Source organism: Ilyonectria robusta, assembly GCF_021365365.1.
Source record: "Ilyonectria robusta strain PMI_751 chromosome Unknown BGZ61scaffold_11, whole genome shotgun sequence".
Taxonomy (NCBI): domain Eukaryota; kingdom Fungi; phylum Ascomycota; class Sordariomycetes; order Hypocreales; family Nectriaceae; genus Ilyonectria; species Ilyonectria robusta.
The window spans coordinates 936,571-955,627 of record NW_025764445.1 but is presented as its reverse complement, the minus strand read 5'-3'; the positions used below and the strand labels follow the sequence as shown (position 1 = coordinate 955,627).

General features: G+C 49.4%; 7 protein-coding genes across 7 annotated transcripts; 2 read left to right on the top strand and 5 right to left on the bottom strand.

Moving 5' to 3' along the window:
* Positions 1-266: 266 nt before the first annotated feature.
* BGZ61DRAFT_494497 (uncharacterized protein) lies at positions 267-1,705 on the bottom strand (the record flags this gene model as incomplete). Its single annotated transcript, XM_046250768.1, has 4 exons — positions 267-850; positions 884-1,270; positions 1,325-1,448; positions 1,526-1,705. 4 exons carry the CDS (start codon positions 1,703-1,705, stop codon positions 267-269), a joined length of 1,275 nt encoding a protein of 424 aa, XP_046103808.1.
* A 577-nt stretch (positions 1,706-2,282) lies between these two features.
* On the top strand, positions 2,283-4,498 carry BGZ61DRAFT_478727 (copper amine oxidase; the record flags this gene model as incomplete). Its single annotated transcript, XM_046249040.1, has 4 exons — positions 2,283-2,756; positions 2,807-3,152; positions 3,199-3,363; positions 3,417-4,498. 4 exons carry the CDS (start codon positions 2,283-2,285, stop codon positions 4,496-4,498), a joined length of 2,067 nt encoding a protein of 688 aa, XP_046103807.1.
* Positions 4,499-5,347: 849 nt separating this feature from the next.
* Positions 5,348-7,054, bottom strand: BGZ61DRAFT_546594 (uncharacterized protein; the record flags this gene model as incomplete). The annotated part of the gene is made up of 1 exon (XM_046255339.1): positions 5,348-7,054. A coding segment is annotated over one exon (1,707 nt), but the record flags the coding sequence as incomplete, so codon positions are not given.
* Positions 7,055-8,040: 986 nt separating this feature from the next.
* On the bottom strand, positions 8,041-10,864 carry BGZ61DRAFT_546591 (arylsulfatase; the record flags this gene model as incomplete). The annotated part of the gene is made up of 7 exons (XM_046255338.1): positions 8,041-9,131; positions 9,203-9,645; positions 9,701-10,047; positions 10,121-10,227; positions 10,285-10,364; positions 10,419-10,504; positions 10,569-10,864. 7 exons carry the CDS (start codon positions 10,862-10,864, stop codon positions 8,505-8,507), a joined length of 1,986 nt encoding a protein of 661 aa, XP_046103805.1. The 3' UTR covers positions 8,041-8,504.
* A 1,642-nt stretch (positions 10,865-12,506) lies between these two features.
* Positions 12,507-14,104, top strand: BGZ61DRAFT_546576 (FMN-dependent dehydrogenase; the record flags this gene model as incomplete). Its single annotated transcript, XM_046255337.1, has 8 exons — positions 12,507-12,647; positions 12,714-12,747; positions 12,805-13,142; positions 13,200-13,367; positions 13,427-13,501; positions 13,566-13,819; positions 13,899-13,975; positions 14,029-14,104. The coding sequence occupies exons 1-8, from the start codon at positions 12,548-12,550 to the stop codon at positions 14,102-14,104; spliced, it is 1,122 nt and encodes a 373-aa protein (XP_046103804.1). The 5' UTR covers positions 12,507-12,547.
* An 80-nt stretch (positions 14,105-14,184) lies between these two features.
* BGZ61DRAFT_453173 (luciferase-like domain-containing protein) lies at positions 14,185-16,243 on the bottom strand. Its single transcript, XM_046246043.1, has 8 exons — positions 16,031-16,243; positions 15,829-15,969; positions 15,569-15,773; positions 15,505-15,517; positions 15,397-15,456; positions 14,794-15,350; positions 14,560-14,737; positions 14,185-14,511 (listed from the first exon to the last, which is right to left on the bottom strand). The coding sequence occupies exons 1-8, from the start codon at positions 16,095-16,097 to the stop codon at positions 14,287-14,289; spliced, it is 1,446 nt and encodes a 481-aa protein (XP_046103803.1). The 5' UTR covers positions 16,098-16,243; the 3' UTR covers positions 14,185-14,286.
* Positions 16,244-17,059: 816 nt separating this feature from the next.
* Positions 17,060-18,725, bottom strand: BGZ61DRAFT_353945 (major facilitator superfamily domain-containing protein; the record flags this gene model as incomplete). Its single annotated transcript, XM_046240568.1, has 6 exons — positions 17,060-17,372; positions 17,422-17,642; positions 17,694-17,773; positions 17,824-18,335; positions 18,383-18,611; positions 18,662-18,725. 6 exons carry the CDS (start codon positions 18,723-18,725, stop codon positions 17,060-17,062), a joined length of 1,419 nt encoding a protein of 472 aa, XP_046103802.1.
* Between the last annotated feature and the right edge of the window lie 332 nt (positions 18,726-19,057).

Here is a 19,057-nt window from a genome sequence, read left to right as displayed (position 1 = left end):
TATTTGACGAGGTTTTGGTTGATTTTGTAATAAAGTGTTCTTGCTAGATCCACATATTATTCACGATTCGAAGATATCAATAAATGTGGCGGATAGTCACAACGCTGGCTAACAGAAGAAGAATCATCAACTATCGAGACATATACAACGATGCCCTAGAAATGTCTCGCCTCGAGGGAAAAAATACCCCCAGTGTAAGTTAAATGAGTTTAAAAAGAGCCTGGCGCTCTCCACATATATCCCTGAGCTCGCTCGCTCGCTCCATCCTACTCGTATGTGCTTCCTGTATTATGCAATGTTGGTTCTGGAATGGACTCCTTACTCGAACCCTCGACATGATGTCTTGGATCGCCCTTCATTATGTGGTAGTGGTAGTGATGATGCACATGGATAACCTGCTGTGGTTGCCCAGTAAACCGAGATGAATCTGTCCGAGGGGCGGGGGTAAAGTCATCTTCCAGGAGTCCCCAGAGCTGGGGGTCTTCAGAAAGCGACGCCGTGCTTGGCCAAAGGTTATTAGGCTGACCTACAGGCGCTGTTGGAGCTGCTGCGTCATAGTCTGTCGAGCTGATGGGGGACCAACTGGCTGGTTCGGGGAGATAGCTCCGAGCAGCCATCGTATTGAGCGGCCTTGGCTGGAGGTTTGCGTGAGGTGATCGAGCCAGCTGTGACCAGTCATGTCTCGAGGTAGATGTCGTGTGACCAGGGGTGTTGAGAGCGATTCCATTCAAGACCATGGGGGAAGGCGGTGCATCAGCATTGGTAATCTGGAGCTCCATCCCTGACTGATGGGCCGAGTCCGAGAAGGAGTTGTATAAGGCGGGATCGGGGAAACTGGCACTACATTGACCTCGATCCCCGATGTCGCCTCCAAGAAGGTCACAGGAAAGCGAGTTTAGGCCAAGTTTATCAGGGCCATCTCCGTTTAACGACTCCGGCGCGAGGGCCGTATTCCGAGACCCTGGCGAGGTGCTCGGTTCACTGGCCGACATCTGGGACGGAATTGATGATGCTGTATCCTTGGGAATGCTCCGTCTCAGCTGCGATTTTCGAGAGAGAGTCCGCCACCTGTTTCGACAAGTAAGAGGTGGGCGTCCAGGGATCCTGGATGATATTGCGGACCAGCGATGGCCAAGCGCACACACGCCTTGTCGGAGTAGGTCGTCCTCGTGAGGGGTCCAATCAATGAGGCGATCTCTGGCTAATGGGTTGAGTATGTCGTTATATCTCTTCGAACACTGGTCGTCTTTTCTTCCAGGGATCAATAGAGCTGGTAGGCGAATCGTTAGTTGGAAGGTTTATGATCGGAAGAGACGCGACTCACAGATCTCACGCCATGAAGGCCCGAGCCGAGCGTGAGCTCCGAGTAGAATTTCGTCTTCCTGTGCAGTCCATCTACCTTTCCGAAGGGACGGATCTAGAGAATGGAACCACCGTTTTCGGCAGTCCTACAATATTGTCAGCTCCTGTTCCTCTCAAATACCCCTGAACTCTAGGGCGTTGACGGGCTGGTGCAGGGGCCTACTTTGGGGCTTCTGTTGTGAAGCGATGCTGCAATCTCCTTCCAGCTGCCGTCCTGGCCGCGAGCGTCACCGTAATGGCCGACAAGTGCTTTTAGTACCGCGTCCTCTGCTGGCGTCCAGATCCTCCTTGCCTTGCCGCCGTTGACAGAGGGCGACTTTGCGGATGACTCTGAAGTGGACATGAGGGACGGAGAGGGTCTGCGATGAGAAGATGTTGGGACAGAAGATCGGAGAGATGGCCGAAGGAATCTTGTGAGAGTACTCGTGAGCTCATGGGACAGGTGACGTTGACTGTACAGGGGAGTGAAAGCTGGACCGTCTTCCAAGATTGCTATCATGCTTGATACTGGGATTGTTTATCTCTCCGTCTCTCCACCGCATATCCGTAGATCTGTCGCGAGTCATGCCCTCTCCCCGCACATTTGGCGGGGCTGGCTCCGATATGCGCTAGCTCACCACGTTTGACTCGGCCCACGATAGCGATTAGCGATAGCTTCTCTTTTGGTACATGGTTACGTAGCAAACCAATTTGGCACTAACTATCGCCATGGATAAGTTATGCCTTGCTCAGATGCGGAATCTGACTCTGGATCCTGCGTGGGCCGTGTGAGACGGGCCATCTGACTCGGCTTTCGAGATGCCGACGATATAAGCTGCAACTCTGGAAAGCATTTGGGCCAGATCATCCTCCTTCAATCTATAGTCATCTTTCCTTCTCTTGAGCATTCAGTTCAATTCAGGTCCCGGGCCACCTTGATCATGACTATTGTTGGCCTCCACCCGCTCGACCCGGCCACGGCCGACGAGATCCAGGCAGCTACTGACATGGTCAAGAAGCTGTTTGCTCCTGTCCAGCTTCACTTCAAGGCAGGGGGTCTCGATGAGCCTCCAAAGAAGGAGCTCGTAGCCTATCTGGAGGCCGAGCACAAGAACATTCCTCGTCCTGACCTTCCGCGCCGAATCTTCCTAATGTGGTACATCAAGAAGACTCCACGCCTTTTTGAGGCAGTGGTCGATGTGACCAACGGCAAGATTGTTCAGCAGCAGGAGCTTCCTCGTGATTTCCATGGCCCATGTGATCGCACTGAGCTCAACGAGGCTGCTGATGTTGTCATGGCAAACGCGGGTGTTGACATCGAGTTCAAGCGACTGGGCCTGGAGAAGTCCTCGGTTGTTCTGGATCCTTGGGACTACGGCGTTGACGGTATTGACACCCAGACGCGCATGACACAGGTAAGCCACCAATTAATACAAGACTCGAATTTTATGCTAACTGGGAGAAGGTTTTCTTGTACTTGAAAAACCCCAAGAACAACGACCCCGACTCCTCGCATTACTCATTCCCCCTGGACTTTATGGTGCTTGTAGACCTTTGCGCGATGAAGGTTACCAAGATTGTTCGCCTTCCGCTAGGTTCTGATGAGAGTACTACCGAGGGCAAGGCAGTCTCTCTGCAGGATACGGACCCCGCAGAGCCTGAGTACGACCATCGTCTTCAGAAGAACGCCCCACGAACCACCATGAAGCCTTATAATGTGATTCAGCCTGAGGGCGCATCGTTCACCGTCAAGGGCCATCTCATTGAGTGGGAGAAGTGGCGCTTCCGTGTCGGCTTTAACTGGCGTGAAGGTACATTGCTGTCTATTCATTTTGACCTTCGCTCATATAGCCATAGGAATTACTCTTCACGATCTGCATTTCATGGGCCGAAGCACCTTCTACCGACTTTCGCTCTCGGAGATGTTCGTGCCATACGGAGACCCCCGCGGCCCCATTTATCGAAAGGGTGCTTTTGATCTGGGCAATGTTGGAGCTGGTGTGACTGCTAATAACCTTCAGCGTAAGTCTTCCATTTTTCTCGTCCGGTATAATTTGCTAACACAACCCAAACAGTTGGATGTGACTGCTTGGGCACAATCAAATACATCAGCGGCCATGTCGTGGCAGCCGACGGCACTCCTGCTCCACGGCCCAACGCCATCTGTATCCACGAGATCGACAGTGGCATCCAGTGGAAGCACACCAACCACCGAACCGGCAAAGCCACCGTCGTGCGAAAAAGACAGCTTGTGCTGCAGCAGATTATCACTGTGGCCAACTATGAGTACATCTTTGCCTGGATTTTCGACCAGTCTGGCGAGATTTCATTTGAGACCCGGGCCACTGGTATTCTCTCGACCCAGCCCATCGACAAGGACTCCAAGGTTCCCTGGGGTACCAGAGTCGCCGACGGAGTCATGGCCCCGTACCACCAGCACTTGTTCAACGTCCGCATCGACCCTGCGATCGATGGCCACAAGAACTCTTTCGTTTACTCCGACTCGGTGCAGATGCCTTGGGACGAGAAGCTGAACCCCCTCGGCACTGGCTATGTCACCAAAGAATTTACAGTGAACCGAGCGGGACCAGTGGAAGACAGTCTCTACGACGGCCGTGTCTTCAAGATTGTAAACCCAAGTGTCGAGAACCCAGTGTCCCAGACACCTACCGGATACAAACTGGTTCCCATTCGCTCTCAGTTGCTTCTTGCCCAGCCCGGATCTTGGCACTGGCGACGATCAGAGTTTGCGGAGTCGCCCATGTGGGTGACCAAGTACAAAGATCGTCAGCTGTTCCCTGCCGGCGACTACACAAACCAGTCTCTGGGCGGCCATGGAATTAAGTCGTGGGTCAAGGATCGAGACTACGTTGTCGACGACGATATTGTCATCTGGCACACCTTCGGATTCACCCACAACCCCAGAGTGGAAGACTTCCCAATTATGCCGGCTGAAATCGCTCAGTTTCATCTGAAACCGTATAACTTCTGCCAATACAACCCGACAAATGATGTGCCGCCGTCAAACCAGGCCTTCAACAAGAGCACTCTCTATGAAGATGCTGAAATAAACGGAACTAACGGGAAGGGTGACATCGAGACCAAGACGAACGGGGAAAATGGAGCCAATGGAACATCTTGTTGTATCAAAGATTAGATTAGATGGAATAGTGTTTATACACGTATTTAGGTCTTGCCTTGGAGTTTATAGCGAGTTGTGTACGCAGCTCCTTTCAAGTCCGTGAACATCCAAGCACGTTGGGCGTTGGGCATCTTGCCACGAGCAGACGCGATGGTTGAATCGAATTGAATTTCGATTCGAAAGACGAGCGCTACGTTTCGTTGCCAAGGAAGCTCATCTTATAAGGTGAATGGAATAAAACAGGGGAGAATGTTGGATTGAAACGAAATATGATGACTTGATCCAATTTTTGATTGGTGTACTTATGAGTAGTGATGTGAGACAATTACGTTTCGTGTGTTGCAAATCCGACCATAGCTAGCCGTGGCACAAGGCCGTTGCAACTTAGTCACTTGACATGTTCGCTGCGAGGCACAAGAACGATTGACAGGAGGGCCAATCCATGACTCATTCAATTTGCGGCTCACACAGATAGGTCACATGGCATGCGAGGTCCGAAAACTGATCATGACTCAGTTGGCGGTTTGAGGAGGATAAGTCTTCTCTTGCTCCATCCCTCCTCTATCCACCTGACTTTTGGAGTCGTCACTCGACAAGGTTAACCAACGAACAACATCGTGATAATTGGCGTCGGATTGCTGTATCGTACTCACAGCGAAAACTCACAATGGACGATGATAAATTGCTAGCAATAGGGGGCTTAGCAGCTCGGTTCTCGTTGGACTATGTTCCAAGAGGTTCCGTATCTGCTCCAGGCAATCTCCCCTGGCGGGAGGGATATTTAAGGGACCACTAGATGTGGCCCTTTTCTTACATTGTGTTGCTCAACGAAGTGAATTAACTAATGTCCCGTCCTGTTTCAGTCTATACATTCTTCTTGATATCTTCGGGGCGTGCAATTCCCATCCGATAAACGCCTCCCTGACTCAAGCCCACCCCACCGTACTGAAAGCGCTCGTTCTTGATAGCTTTGGACAAATTGTATCCCTCCATACGTTCCGTTCCCAGAGGAATGTCAACATACATCGAATCGCGCAATATAGTAGAGACATAGCCTAGTGTCTCCGGTCCTCTGACCAAATGGGTAAAGTGCACACCAAAGACGCCTCCGAACAAGAGTACTATACAGGATACTAAGGAAGCAACCATCCATTGCCAGGAGATATTATAGACGTAGAGTTGATCGGTAGTCTGTGTTTCCATTTTCGTCACTTCTCCTATGCTATTGCGAGAACGCGCTTCGAAGGACCCCGAGGATATTTGGAAACCCACTTGGGATAATAAAATGTAGGTGTTTATTACCTGGCTAAGTCGCATACTTAGATCGCCACTTCCAACATCTTGTAGCAATGGCAATAATCCCCATCTGTCCTGGAGGTCGTCTATCGAACCAGAACGTAGGTATACCAGAGTTGGATTTGTTATAGGCGGAAAGCGTGTTGAAATCGATGTTGGGAAAAAGTCGGATAAATAGTAGAAAGAGTACGGATGCGAAAGGACTGATAAATTTTCGGATGGGTGCTCCTTTTTGGATTTTCGTTGAGCAATCACGCTGCATTCCCCTCGAGAAGCATGAAGGTTTCGAGAGCACTTAACTCGTGATTCAACATATTTTTGAAGAACACGACATTTTGTCCTGCCAATCTGAACTCTCCCGTAGTCGTTATTACCATTGGCGTCATTAGAAGAACAAGCAGATATGTTGATTCTTGCTTGGAAAAGTAGATGTGTTGGTTCGGCCTCTATGCCTGTCTCATTCTCAAAAGAGCCCAAGCTAACAGAGTTGTTCCACCATCTACGGTCCACGAATCGATCGAGAGCAAGATTCCAATCAATAAAGTGTTCCGCTGTGCTATTATGCTGAAAACCGTTCCACGTTCCATTGAGTATTTGACCAGTTTCAGTTCCGAAGGGGAAGCTTGTGTCATGTAACGCAATTTCGTATGGGAAGAAAGAAGATGCGCATGAATTCAGCAAATCTGCCGTATATGGTGTACAAACGAGATCAATGTAGCTTGATTGAATAGAGAAGGTTGTATTCCCTGCGGAAATATTGGTAGCTGGGATCCCGACAAGAGAAGAGTATTGGTGGGTGTCCTCACGACTTAGCTCACGCCAATCTTCATCGTCAAGACCAACAGAGGTGCCTTGGAAAAATGGGATTTTGACGTTTCCCCAGATATCCATGGGCCCTTCTATAACCGATGAGGGCGCAAAGAGGGCATTATCATAAGCAGAATCGACAAAGAATTGCTCGCCACTAAATGGGAAGGACCTTGTGTTGTCGAAATAGTAACCCGTCGAATTAAAATTTTGAGAATTGACGTTTAGAATGCGTAGAAGTGATTGCCCTCCAAGTGGAGACAATGACCAAATAGTAAGCAGTGCTAAGCCTGACAAATTGAAAATTCGCAGTTGGTAATGAGTTGCGAGAGTTGCACCAAAGGTTCGGCTGCCCATTAGCTGCTCTAGAACACCGAGAGTAGCGCCGTTCTCTAATTTCCAGCACGCAATTTGGAAAAAAAGACGGCCTAATACAAAAGCAAAGAGAATTGGGAAAGCCGATGCCAGCTAATTGTATTGTTAAGAAAATGTGTAAAATAGGACGTGGACTGGGCACTTACGACGGTAAGTGCGTTCTGATATCTATTGTAGTACTCATCGATTGGATCGTTGTTGATCCAAATTAGGAAACCAAGGAATGTCAAAAGAATCAGAGGCAGAAGTATTGTTGCACATCCCGATAAAATGGTGGTTAACTGCGTCGTTTTCTTTCGGGCGGTCGTGTTGGCTGACACGGCATCCACAATCGTGGGACTTTCTGAAATGGCTGAGTCCTCTGGAGCGGAGGTGATTTTCTTTGATACAGAATTGTCGAAACTCCTTCTCGGAGAGCCTGGCTCGGGGATGTGGATGAGTTGGACTGCCTCTTGCTCTTGGGGGTTCGATACTGGTGAGTATGAACTCGCCATTTTGATTGCGAAAGGAGCAAATGACAAACGCGTAACAATCGCAGCAGGAGCTTAATTTCATAAACGGGTGCCCCGCTTCGTATTTATAAACATGCCAAGTGAAAGAGACTGACTGCAGCCGGGCGTCTCGGAGTGCTGTAAAAATAAAGCAAGCATAGTAGCGTCTTGGCAGAGTCTACGATATTCCAGTTATATTCCGTGATATCTCAGCCGTGGCGTGTCGCTAAACCCTTACGAGAACTAGATGCGTCGCTTCCCAACGCTAATGCGTGTGTTATCGCCGTGTTTGAAGTCAGCCTGGAGTGGCTTGCTACAGGTCACACGGATAAAAAATATCTCATCATTTTGGTAGTATCCTTCTGGGCTGTGCCCCCCGCTGCAAAGTGAAATCTGCCTCACTGTCGCACATTCCAAGCCGCTCTGATTCGAGTGGAGTCACTGGCAGATTTAAGGTCTTCTATGGGATTCACTGAACCTGTTGTTAGGCAGACTGATGGGATTTCAGGCACTGTCAGAGACACGCATGTGGGTAAGCGACTAATTCGTGTTGGCTTCCGTCTCCATTGACTTGCCTACAAACTCAGCGTCGTGCTTTTCTACAAATAACTCTCTTCTTATGATAGAAATACATACTATGCGCGAGACTGATGCTGCTACTCAACATTGCCAGTGGTGTTGGATGATTGAAACCAGATCTCTATATGTGGCGCAACATCGGTCATCTCAACTTTTGGTTCATGGGCGCTAAGTTGGCTCTTTGCCGAAGCAACTCGCGACTCTTAGCCCTCCAGATCAGGGCTGTAGATGTGGGACTTTGGAAGCAGGCATAGTTGTAGTAAAGACTAAATTCCGCCTGTCTTGCTGGAATACAACCCATGCTTATCCTTATCCCCTATGATCCTCTAATCATCCATTCATCATCTCTTCACTTCGTCACTCGTCGTGCGATCGAGTCTCATGCAACACGCTCGTGTGTCCAAAACGATAAAACCGCGTATTCACTGCGAACCTACTCTCATTAGTACATGCCCTTCAAGTTACACTAGTCACTATGCCAGGAGCAAAAGTGCAGTGATGATTCCAGCGATAGTACTGATAAGTTCACTCCGCTGCGAAGTCTCATAACTTCCAGACTCGTCATCGTTTTGAGATCCGTTACCAGAACCATTGCCGGGACCGAGCTCGTCTAGAGTTAAATTGCGGGCCGTCTTCATCATCTTTTCGATAGTGGTATTCCGTTGGCTCTTGGTGCCCTGATTAATCTTGTTTCTGGGGACCATCTTCTTCGCACGCGTTGCGGGTGATTTGTAGTAGTCAATGTGCTTGCGGGAGGTATTGCCTAGCGATCGCGACGACTCCGGCAGGAAAGGCTCTTCGTTGTCTCTCACCTGAACTTCGAGACACTGTTTGAACTGTACGCTCGGCAAACTACTGAAGAATGAGTCATATTTTTCATCCATGGCCGTCTCCAGACTGGCAAAGATCTCGCCGGATTCGGGGTAGTCGTCATAAGATTCGAGGCTGCTCTGGAGCACTGTCCACGGGTTTCGGCAGTTGTCGCGTTCGCAGGACTTGGTCACCAACAGCAGGGCGTTCAGACGGTTTATCAGTCGTTTGGTGTCCTTGCTAGGATTGTTTGGCTCATAGGCGAGGTTATTGAGCTCAAAGGGGTCGTCCTATTTGAATCACACTCCTTAGATTCCGAAGCTTGGTGTAAGCCATCGCCAGGGGCCTTAAACTCACTCACCAACGTGTTGTAGAGCTCCGTCTCGCCAGTGCACCACCTCGTAAACAAATAAGCCGAGTTCTCGCCTACAACGCGCAGTGCCTTGTAGCTGTTATTCATGCTGCCCTTCTGGGTCGGCAACTCCACAACCGAGTGGCCCCAGAACTCTATGTTGATTAAGTCTTGGTGAGCGGAGCCAGTGCTGTTTTGCGGGCTATGCCAGTCACCGAGGAGACTTCGCCCATCTAGAAAGACCGGAAGATCCGTCTGATCGACACAGGCAATATCTAGCAACGTTGGGGCTAGATCTAGATGAGTACCCGGTAGTCGTGAAGTTTCCCCATGTGGCACGTTGGGGCCGCGCACGATGAATGGGACGTTCGTGTCAGCCAAGTAGGGCAGTGTCTTTCCGGCACCAACGCGATGTTGGCCCAAGTGGTACCCGTTGTCTGAGGAGAATATGACTGTGATGATAAACACGCGTTAGCAAGCAACGCATTCAAGGAAAAGCGTACTAACTATATGTGTTGTCCAGCACGCCTTTCGTTTCGAGAAACTCGACGACGTCATGTACAATTTCGTCAACGCCCATCAGGGCCTGAATTCGGCGACGGTAGTGAAGATTGATCCGTGCAATTTGCGTTTCATTCAAGCGGTCCAGGTGCTTGAGCCACGATGGCTTCCCGTCGGTATAATTCTGGGCCGGGTTGAAATTTTTGTCTTTTGGTGCCTTGAGACCTGGGTGAGCGTTTGCATGTCTTGCCAGAGGGACTGGTAGTCCACCTCCGCCGATCTGAAGATGAGGTGATACGGGAGCTATAGTTAGGTAAAATGGTTTGTCTTGACTCTCCGTCAGATATTCAAGCCTCGAGATACTGAGTCACAAATTAGTATGTCTTGTGCATCACGTCTGGTACATATCTGGAAGGGCACCCTTACGCTTTGGCCCGGATCACGTCTGTCTGGTGATAGCCTCGGTAGAGAATAGGCGTTTCCCCATTTTGGGTGAAGACGGGCGTGTTGAAGTTGTACATCCACGGATCAATCTATCATGAGCCATCAGCTTGCTGCCTGTCATGAGGTGCTGAACCATGAAAACGTACCAAGGCGTCGACAAAGTCCCAGCCTTTAGGATTGTCTTGGTAAAGTTCTCTACTATAACCGTTCAAGAACTTGCCAATATCTGGAACACGTGAACGCCATCAGCTTTGATCTCTGTTGAACACATAGGACTTACACTCTGTGCGATATCCGGCCCCGCTAAGCCACATTGGGAGGTAGTTGTTGTCTTGGCCTGAGAGACGCCATTTCTCATAATTTCCGCTGGAGGAGATTGTTAACAACAGTTCCGTGGCTGATTTGCGCATCCATCCATGAAACTACTTACCCAGGAGGCGTCACATGCGTTATGTTGGTATTGTGACCATGCTGGCCGCGAAGAAGCGACGCTCGACTCGGGCAACAGTTTGAAATCGTGGCGAAATGGTTTGTGAAGTTTGTTCCCTTCTGTAGGAGTTCACTTTGCACACTTGGCATGAAATCTAGAGAGTTTAGATGCAGATCTTGGTCATCTGTGAAGATGAAGACAATATTGGGACGCTTCTCTGGACAGCTCGCGGAGTCGGTCGCAAGACTGCTGCCCAGAATAGCCGCGATAATTAGGGCGTTGGATACAGATACCATAGCATTGAGCATGGTTAACGATAGTAAACGACTCGTCTCCAAGGATGGGAGTGAATAACCAAAGCGACCGTAGCTATGATGGCCCTGCCAGCGAGCTTGGCGGTCTGGGGCGGCAGTAACGAGACGCCCCCAAATTAGAGAGGCGCAGGAATAATGTGACGTGTTGGGTCCACCTTGCCTTGATAATTCTTGAAACAGCTGCTCGGACTTTACTTGAAGCGGAAGTTTTTGTTCGAAGGCCCGAACTCCTGAAATCTTTCTATCCACTTGACGCGTAATGCTCTGGCGCTTGCACGTTACCTCTTTGGTATTGCGTTGCGAAATTCATGGGATGGCAGTCCTTGTAAAGTACTTGGATTGATTGGTAGGCGTGCTTGGTGCAACAGTAAACAAGTGGAATTGATCGAAGGATTCCAAGTTAGCCTTGCGAGTGGAAGGCAGACGCCCGTGATATATCCTCTGGTTCAAGATAAGATTATTTCTCAAGGGCAGCAAGGTTGTGTACGGAAGGTCTGAATTGAGGACCCGAGGCAAAGGCAAATGGCCAGCGACCCTGATGTACTGATTACTGCAAATCCCAGTTAGGTGCTCTGCTCAGATTTTCAGCCTGCTGCCGTAACCTTTGCATTGATTTGATGTATCTGATTAAGATCGAATCACGCTGGGGAATGTATTTTGAAAGAAAACGCGGCGGCGGAATCCATGCATGCGCCTTGATTGGGTAAAAAAGTGATCTGAAAACTAATGAGCACAACCGAGGAGGAGATTATGGGGATCTGTAGCCGTTCGACTTGAATTACAGACCATCCCGATTTCAGTTGGATGCTTGACGGCACACGTCGGCTTTGGTGATGCGGGGAAGAAGACGAAAGGTCGGAGACCCCACTGGCTCTAGATTAACGAGTAGATAGGAGAGAGATTGAGCAACACTTCACAAATGACATGCTTAAAAGGGTGCGTGGGCTGTTATTTAGTTGATCATCTGGCCACAAATGTGTTTTGTTGGATTGGCCTTGCAATCTCGTCAGCAGGTGTCATGGAGGGATTCTACCGCGACCATACCACCAAAGCTACCCACGATCTTTGGCCCAATATCCCTGCAGCACTGGTGTAGCTACCGAGAGCGTGAAATATTGGTAGCTAAGTCGACTCGATAATCTAACCGTCTACTCAGCCAAATCAATTGCCTCCCGTGTACTAGTACCAGGGATTCAAATGCCTTTGAGGACTTGGCTTCTAATTTCTACCGGTTTTATGTCCCGATTGGTGTCCTCGTCGTTCTCAGCATCTGTTTCTGTCACTTTCGGCATCGAATATGTGTCGTCTGCGTGTCCTATCGCCGCTGACGCTGAACACAGACCTCAACCCGAATTAGACGAGCGATAGTAACTCCAGCTGCACATTGACCGGATATTGCGGCATCTTACATCCAAATATGACCCCGCAGTGCTTAATATCGGCAATAAATGACAGGTAGAACTTGGAGAGCATCACGCGGAGAGAGCTTGTGGGCTTATCTCTTGGCGAGGCTTGAGCGACACCGGCGCCATTGGCGAGATCGGATGGGCTTCCGAGATACAAGGCTCGAGTACTTGAAGGCAACGCTCGTTGCCATTTTCCTCATTCACCACCATCCCACAGTTCTAGACATCGCCTCCACACACCACCATCTAATTCACCACTATGGCCAACCGCGGAGTGCCGCTGTGCCCTCACAATGAGATATTCTGCATCCAAGATTTGAAAGAGAAGGGATCTAAGAAGCTCCCGCGGATGTATCGAGGTAAGAGATATCATAGACTTCATTTGTACCGTCATGACCTAGGTGTCGCTAACTTAGCCATTCTAGAGTACTACAACCATGGGTCCATGGATATGCTCACGTACGTAGTTCCAAACTTGGCTGAGGCTACCCGTGGCACTGCTAACAGAAACATAAGCCTGCAAGACAATGAGGCAGCTTTTGATCGATTCAAAATCAGACCCCGTATCCTCCGAGATGTTTCAAACATCGATCCTTCAACCACTCTTTGCGGAAAGAAGGTGGCCTTCCCATTCGGCTTTTCCCCAGCGGCAGCGCACAAAATCGCACACGCGGATGGCGAGGTTGGCACGTCGCGGGCAGCTGCTGCCCAAAATATCCCCATGGGGCTGTCGGCATATGCAACCACGTCGCTTGAAGATGTCATTTCCGTCGGAAAGGGCAACCCGTATTTTATGCAAATCAATTTCTTGATGGACAAGGAGATTATGAAGAGTCTATTACATCGCGCGGAAGGTCTGCGCCAAGCCTCCAGATTTCCACCTTTTGAACGGTCGCTAATCTGGTACAAAGTGGCGGGTTATGATGCTATTATGCTGACCGTTGATGCTCCTATGTACGGAATCCGATTGAATGAAGGTCGTAACAATTTTGGTATGCCAGACGGTATCGAATACCCCAATCTCGCCCCCGGTATGGACATGAGAAGTTTAGCAAAGGAGGAAGACCCCCTTGCTTATGGTAAGATGATTTAGACCGAACTGTTGGTATATAACAGAATTCTGAAAATATATCCACAGATCCCTCGGTTACATGGGAAAGGGCCGTGAGATTCATGAGAGAAACGACCAAGCTTCCAATCTGGATCAAGGGAGGTAAGTGCATGAAAAGCGGACAAAGATTTGGAACTCAGGATCAGTAATGCTTACTTCTCTCCAGTTTATACTCCCGAAGATGTTGAGCTGGTCATCGAACATGGCTTAGATGGCGTCATCATCTCTAACCATGGAGGGCGCCAACTTGACAGCGTTCCGGCTACCCTCGACGCACTCAGAGAATGCGCCCCTGTCGCCAAGGGCCGCATACCTCTCGCAATTGACAGTGGCATCCGTCGCGGCACAGATATTTTCAAGGCACTAGCCCTAGGTGCAGACTTTTGCTTTGCCGGGAGAATTCCTATTTGGGGCCTTGCGGTAAGGTCCATCCTGTCTACCTTATTTGACAGTATCACTATTGTGTGAGGAATAATATGCGCTAACATTGAGTCTTGAGTGGAACGGGACTGAGGGCGTTGAGTTGTCAATTAAGCTTCTGTACAGGGAGTTCCAAAAGACCATGGGATTAGCTGGGTAAGTGCTTGGCTGTGAATGGAGGTCCGAAGAAGATACTAACAATGAAACAGAGTTTCAAAAGTTCAAGACATTTCAACGGCTCATTTGTCGGTGTTCGACCACAAGGGCGCATTGAGCAGACTGTAGCGTGCTTTGGTACGTAATAAGCTCCATAAACTGAGGAGAATAATCGAGGTCATGTCAAAGGTGCAGTTTTAGTCATAATGTCAGAATTTAACTCTCATCATCTAGCATACTATTTTCACATTCTTAATCAGACTTCGTCGTAGGATATGAATTCTGAGAATATCCACCGTGTTTCGACTTTTTTACTGCGGAATCGGGTGATCCTTCGCATCAACACCCTCTGCCCATCTGTATTTCGCGGCAGTGTGTTCCTCTGGGGGGTATTTGGAGCCTTCTGTACCATAGAAGTTCTCTCGATACGTACCCCCGGGAACAGCATAGTCATCCCAGAACAAACCTCGAGCCCGAAGCTCGGGTAGCAAAAGCTCAATGATATCCTTGAAGGATTGAGGGAAAACAGCATAGGCCTAAAATATTAGCGGAGTTTACTTAAGCGGAAATGGAAATACACTCACAAAGTTGAATCCATCAACATCAGCTTCGTTCACCCATGTCTCAAGGCCGTCAGCCACCTGAGCAGGCGTGCCAACCAACAAGGGCCCATTTCCTCCAAGGCTGACATGCTCGGCCACGGTGTGCTTGGTCCACTTTGAATTGGCTGGCGAGAACTTCGCATAGCCTTCGACAGTTGATCTGTTGTACCGTTAGGACCGAAGAAATCACTTCGACTTCATGCATGGAAAACCTACTTGACAGCGTTGCTCTCGACCTGTCTCAATTCTTCTTCATCCCCATATTTGTCCAAGTCCATTCCTGTCCATCCACCAAACAGTGACAGAGCACCCTCGAGCGAGGCATACTGCTTGTAGTCGTTGTACTTGGCCAATGCCTCCTCCTCTGTTCTGCCCAAAATCGGGGTAACGAGGGCGAGAACCTTGATTTTGCTGGGATCTCTGCCAAACTCATCCCGCGCTATTTGCCGAATTTCGGAAATATTCTTCTTGCAAACGGCAGGTGCGTGCGCCGACGTGAAGATTGCCTCGGCGTGCTGTGCTGCAAAGGCCTTGCCTGCACGCGAAGCGCCCGCCTGGAGAAGAAGAGGCGTGCGTTGGGGGCTGGGGTCCACGAGATGAGGGCCCGGGACGGTAAAGAACTTTCCTTCGTGGTTGATCTGACGAACCAGTTCCGGCGAAGTGTACACGCCCTTCTCGCGGTCAAGTTTGACGGCATCATCGCGCCAAGAAGACTGCAAAAGCTTGTACATGACCTTCATGTATTCTTCTGCCTGTTCGTAGCGATCGGTATGCTGTAGCATGTTAATAAATGCTTCTGGAGACCGGGAGAAGACTCACATCTAATTGCTCGTTGCGGCCCATGTTCCTCGCCGCAGAGTCTAGGTAACTGGTCACAATCTATGCACGTTAGATGGTAACGCTGAGTAATAATGTCGAGTTTCTTACGTTCCAACCAAGTCTATTGTTTATTGTTAGTGTAAGATGTGCGGAAGAGATAAGATGTACTTGCCTTCCTTTAGTGAGATGGTCTACGGTAGAGAGACGTCTGGCCAAATGGTAAGGCTGCTCGTAGGTTGTTGATACCGTGACACCAAATCCGATGTTCTTGGTGGCCGCAGCCATGGCCGGAACAGCAACAAGCGGCTCTGTGAGAGGCCATTGGGCACCCGAGATGACAGCGGGATCGAGGGATTTCTTGTAGACATCATAACCTCCTGTGAGAGATTGGTCAATGTCTCTTTCAGCCACATTAATGCGCATCTTTCTTACCAAGAACGTCTGCAATGAAGATGCCGTGGAATTTGGCTTCCTCGAGAAGCTTGGCTAGCTCAACCCAATGTTCAATGTCCTTGAACTGCCAAGATTTATCGTCGGGGTGTCGCCACAGGCCTGGTGACTGATGTCCGCTGCCTAATTCGCAAGTAAATGGATCAGCTCATGATTGCCAAAATGCTATCGGACGACGACATACACATCATCACAAAGGCATTGACAATGAGGCTTTTCTTGCCCTGCGGCTTCACTTCTTGAGATACCATGGTCGCTTGCTGTTGACCTAAATTCTGTTCCAAAAATGTTGAAATTCAGTTTCAAATTAGCAAATTGGCCAGGACTTCGCATCGTGAAAAGCAGTCTTTATCTTCAAGGTCGTTTTACTAGGCCGCATCATCGGCAGTACGTCGGGATCTGAATTGCGTGATTCTTGATGTTATGATACACTCGGACAATCTCATTGCATCCGCTAGTGCGTACCGAATGAGCGGGGAGATGCACCTGCAGGTTGGATACAGTGGCTCTCGGTATTCAGTGTGGGTCAACAAGCGTGGAGGGCAGTGCTTCAACATGAGGGGAAGTAGAATGGCGCAATTGTCGATGGGTGTTGCAAATATCCGAAGACGGATAATCCCTGAATGCCAATGTTGACAAATTAACACTAACTAATTGAGGCATTCTGATTAAGCAACTGAGAATTATTCGGTCCCTCACGACTTTTTGACGGGGCACAATGGTGAACTACACGCCAGCGTGGAACCTGATGGTTACTCTATTTTGGCTTTCGCCATGTGTTTGCAATTAATACCATATTTCCGTATTGAAGATTTAATTTATTTTAATCTCACTCGGGAGACTACAATTGCGCATTCAAGATGTACGGGTTGAATTAAGCCCGAACGTGCCTACTTTACCACATTTATAAACTCATACCTAAACTTGGAGGTGGATGAGTACAGGTGAACTTTTCAGACATATGTAAAGTTGATTTCCGTAGAGCCAGCCCAAAACTTATTAACTACTCTTGCCAAGCGTACCCAGGTAGACCGGACTACTTAATGTGAGCTTGTACTCAACTGACTTGGTATCATTGTTACGTTCAACAGATATAACTATTCTAATTCTATTGTTGAAAGTCTAGTCTTGGATTTGAGCCCAAAGTAATTATCCTTCCTCCTCGTTTTTATCTCGAACAGCATATCTCTCAGATAAATCTGGTCGACCATGTCTAAGATTTTGTTACCTGCTCCGAACGCTCAACGGAGTTCGAGACGTCCAGTTGACTACCGGCCGAGTCTGAGGTAGCCCCCTCATCCCCAATGGCCTTGGAAGTTCCAAAGTGTCTCAACACAAGCCAAGCAGGGAAAATCGCAATGCCCCACAGAAGGAAGTTGAAATAAACTCCACCAGTTTCGGCAAAGAGAGGCAGAGAGGTCAAGCCGTAGCTAACAGCTTGCCAAGCGGACTCTGTTCCACGGAGCAGAGCCGAGTAGCGGATGATCTCGTCCTGGGTATCGGCAAAGTTGTGAATAATGAAGTAGCTGTGCGAGGTTAGCATAACGTGCGTTCGGCATTGGGAAGTTGACATACAGGAACAGGTAGTTCATCTGGAAGCCAATGGTGAGCAAGATGAAGATGGCGAAGGCGACACCAAAGCCGGGGCTGGACCAGTCGTAGGTAGGTCTGGTGTGGTGGAACCTGGTAACTAGGACAGTGGCCCAAGTCCACCATCCTCCCTGAAGGGTAACGATAAACCAGAAAGAAGTTCGGGTCCTCGTCTTAAGGGGGACACCAGTTCGATCAAGCCAGAGCTGTAAAGTGGTTAGACTTGCAACAAGCGGAGGAATCAGGGGCAAACTTACCCCGAGGAGGTTTCCTGCAGTGACAGCAATGATACCAGCGACGAATGATCCCAAGGCTCGAGATCGCACGGAGAACCAAGCTAGATGTTGTCAGCTAGAGTTTCTACCTTGAGTGGAAAAGGAAACCCACCACTTAGATAAGTGAAGAAGACGGCTTCGGCAAACACAGCCTGTCCGATGAACAGCACAACAAGCAGAAACTTCTTGGTGAAGAACAGTCTCGTAGTGTGCCTAATTTCGACCCAGGGGTTGTTGAGAATGTTCAGCTCGACCTTCTTTCCATCCTTGCGCTCGACTTCCTCGGGCTTGTTGAGGAACAAGGCGACAAGAGGGCCAGTAGCCTGGATGGCAATGAAGATGAGGAAGACAGTGTACGAGACTTTACCCGCCTCGCTCCGGTCTGCATTCAGGCCAAGGTTGATGGCACCTCCCAGGACCTGACCTCCCAGTCGATATGTGAGCCAGTAGCCAAGTGCCTTTCCGCGGTTCCATGGCTCTGGGTACGCAATTGCAATGGCAGCCTCTGCCATCCAGAAGACACCGGCGGAAATGCCACACAGGGCTGCGCCGAGAAGGGTGAGCCATTCAGTTCCGAATCTGTTGTTTGTGTAGAGACCCGCAGCAAACGGGGCGTATCCAAGGCTGCACTTTGTCAATAACAGTCGAGCTAGGGTATGGAGATCACATACGTTCCAAAGATCAGGGCCCCCTTGATGCCGATATATCGGACGAGTGCACTACCGAAGTAGCAAGAAACAACCATGAGACAGAATGTCAAGGCATTGGCAGCGTTAATCAGTCGTGGCGATGCTGCACCGCCAGCACCCAGGGAGTTCATGGCTCCCCAAATTCCAGGCGCCGCAAAGTTGCACAGGCCCAGAATCGTGATGTTGTAAAATGTTGACTTGTGCCATCTCACTATCCACGGTCAATAGGTGGACTCACACCTCTCCATGGCTAAAGCTTACCTGGATGCTGCTGCTCCTTGGGCGGAGCAACCTCACTCTCATTATGCCGAGAAGAAACCGCCATTGTGACTTTCCTCTGTAGAGCTCTTTTGGGCTGCAGATGTCTTGCAAGAGAGGCGAGACAATTTGGAAGGTTGGCAAGGCTGATGATCCTGGGTTTCTTGGCGCATTTGAGTGCCGCTCATCTACCTTATATGCATCCATACCCCAATGCCTACTCTTTGTCCTGCTCTGTCCCGACCGCTTGGCATAGGAAAGCACGCCATATCGAGCCCCGGTTGCTCTTACACCTAGGTTTCGATAAACCCGGCATGGACATTTAGTGCCAACGTTTTACCGTTAAGTGATTGCGTATGGCATCTAGAACGAGGTAGGGTGGTCTTTTCCGTCTAGACG

Bases quoted from the DNA above. Each gene is read 5' to 3' on its own strand.
- BGZ61DRAFT_453173 (XM_046246043.1), bottom strand. From the start codon at position 16,097: ATGGTATCTCAAGAAGTGAAGCCGCAGGGCAAGAAAAGCCTCATTGTC. The intron at 15,970-16,030 runs GTATGTCGTCGT...CTTGCGAATTAG, and splicing joins CAATGCCTTTGTGATGATGT to GCAGCGGACATCAGTCACCA. The intron at 14,738-14,793 runs GTAGGTTTTCCA...ACGGTACAACAG, and splicing joins GTCGAGAGCAACGCTGTCAA to ATCAACTGTCGAAGGCTATG.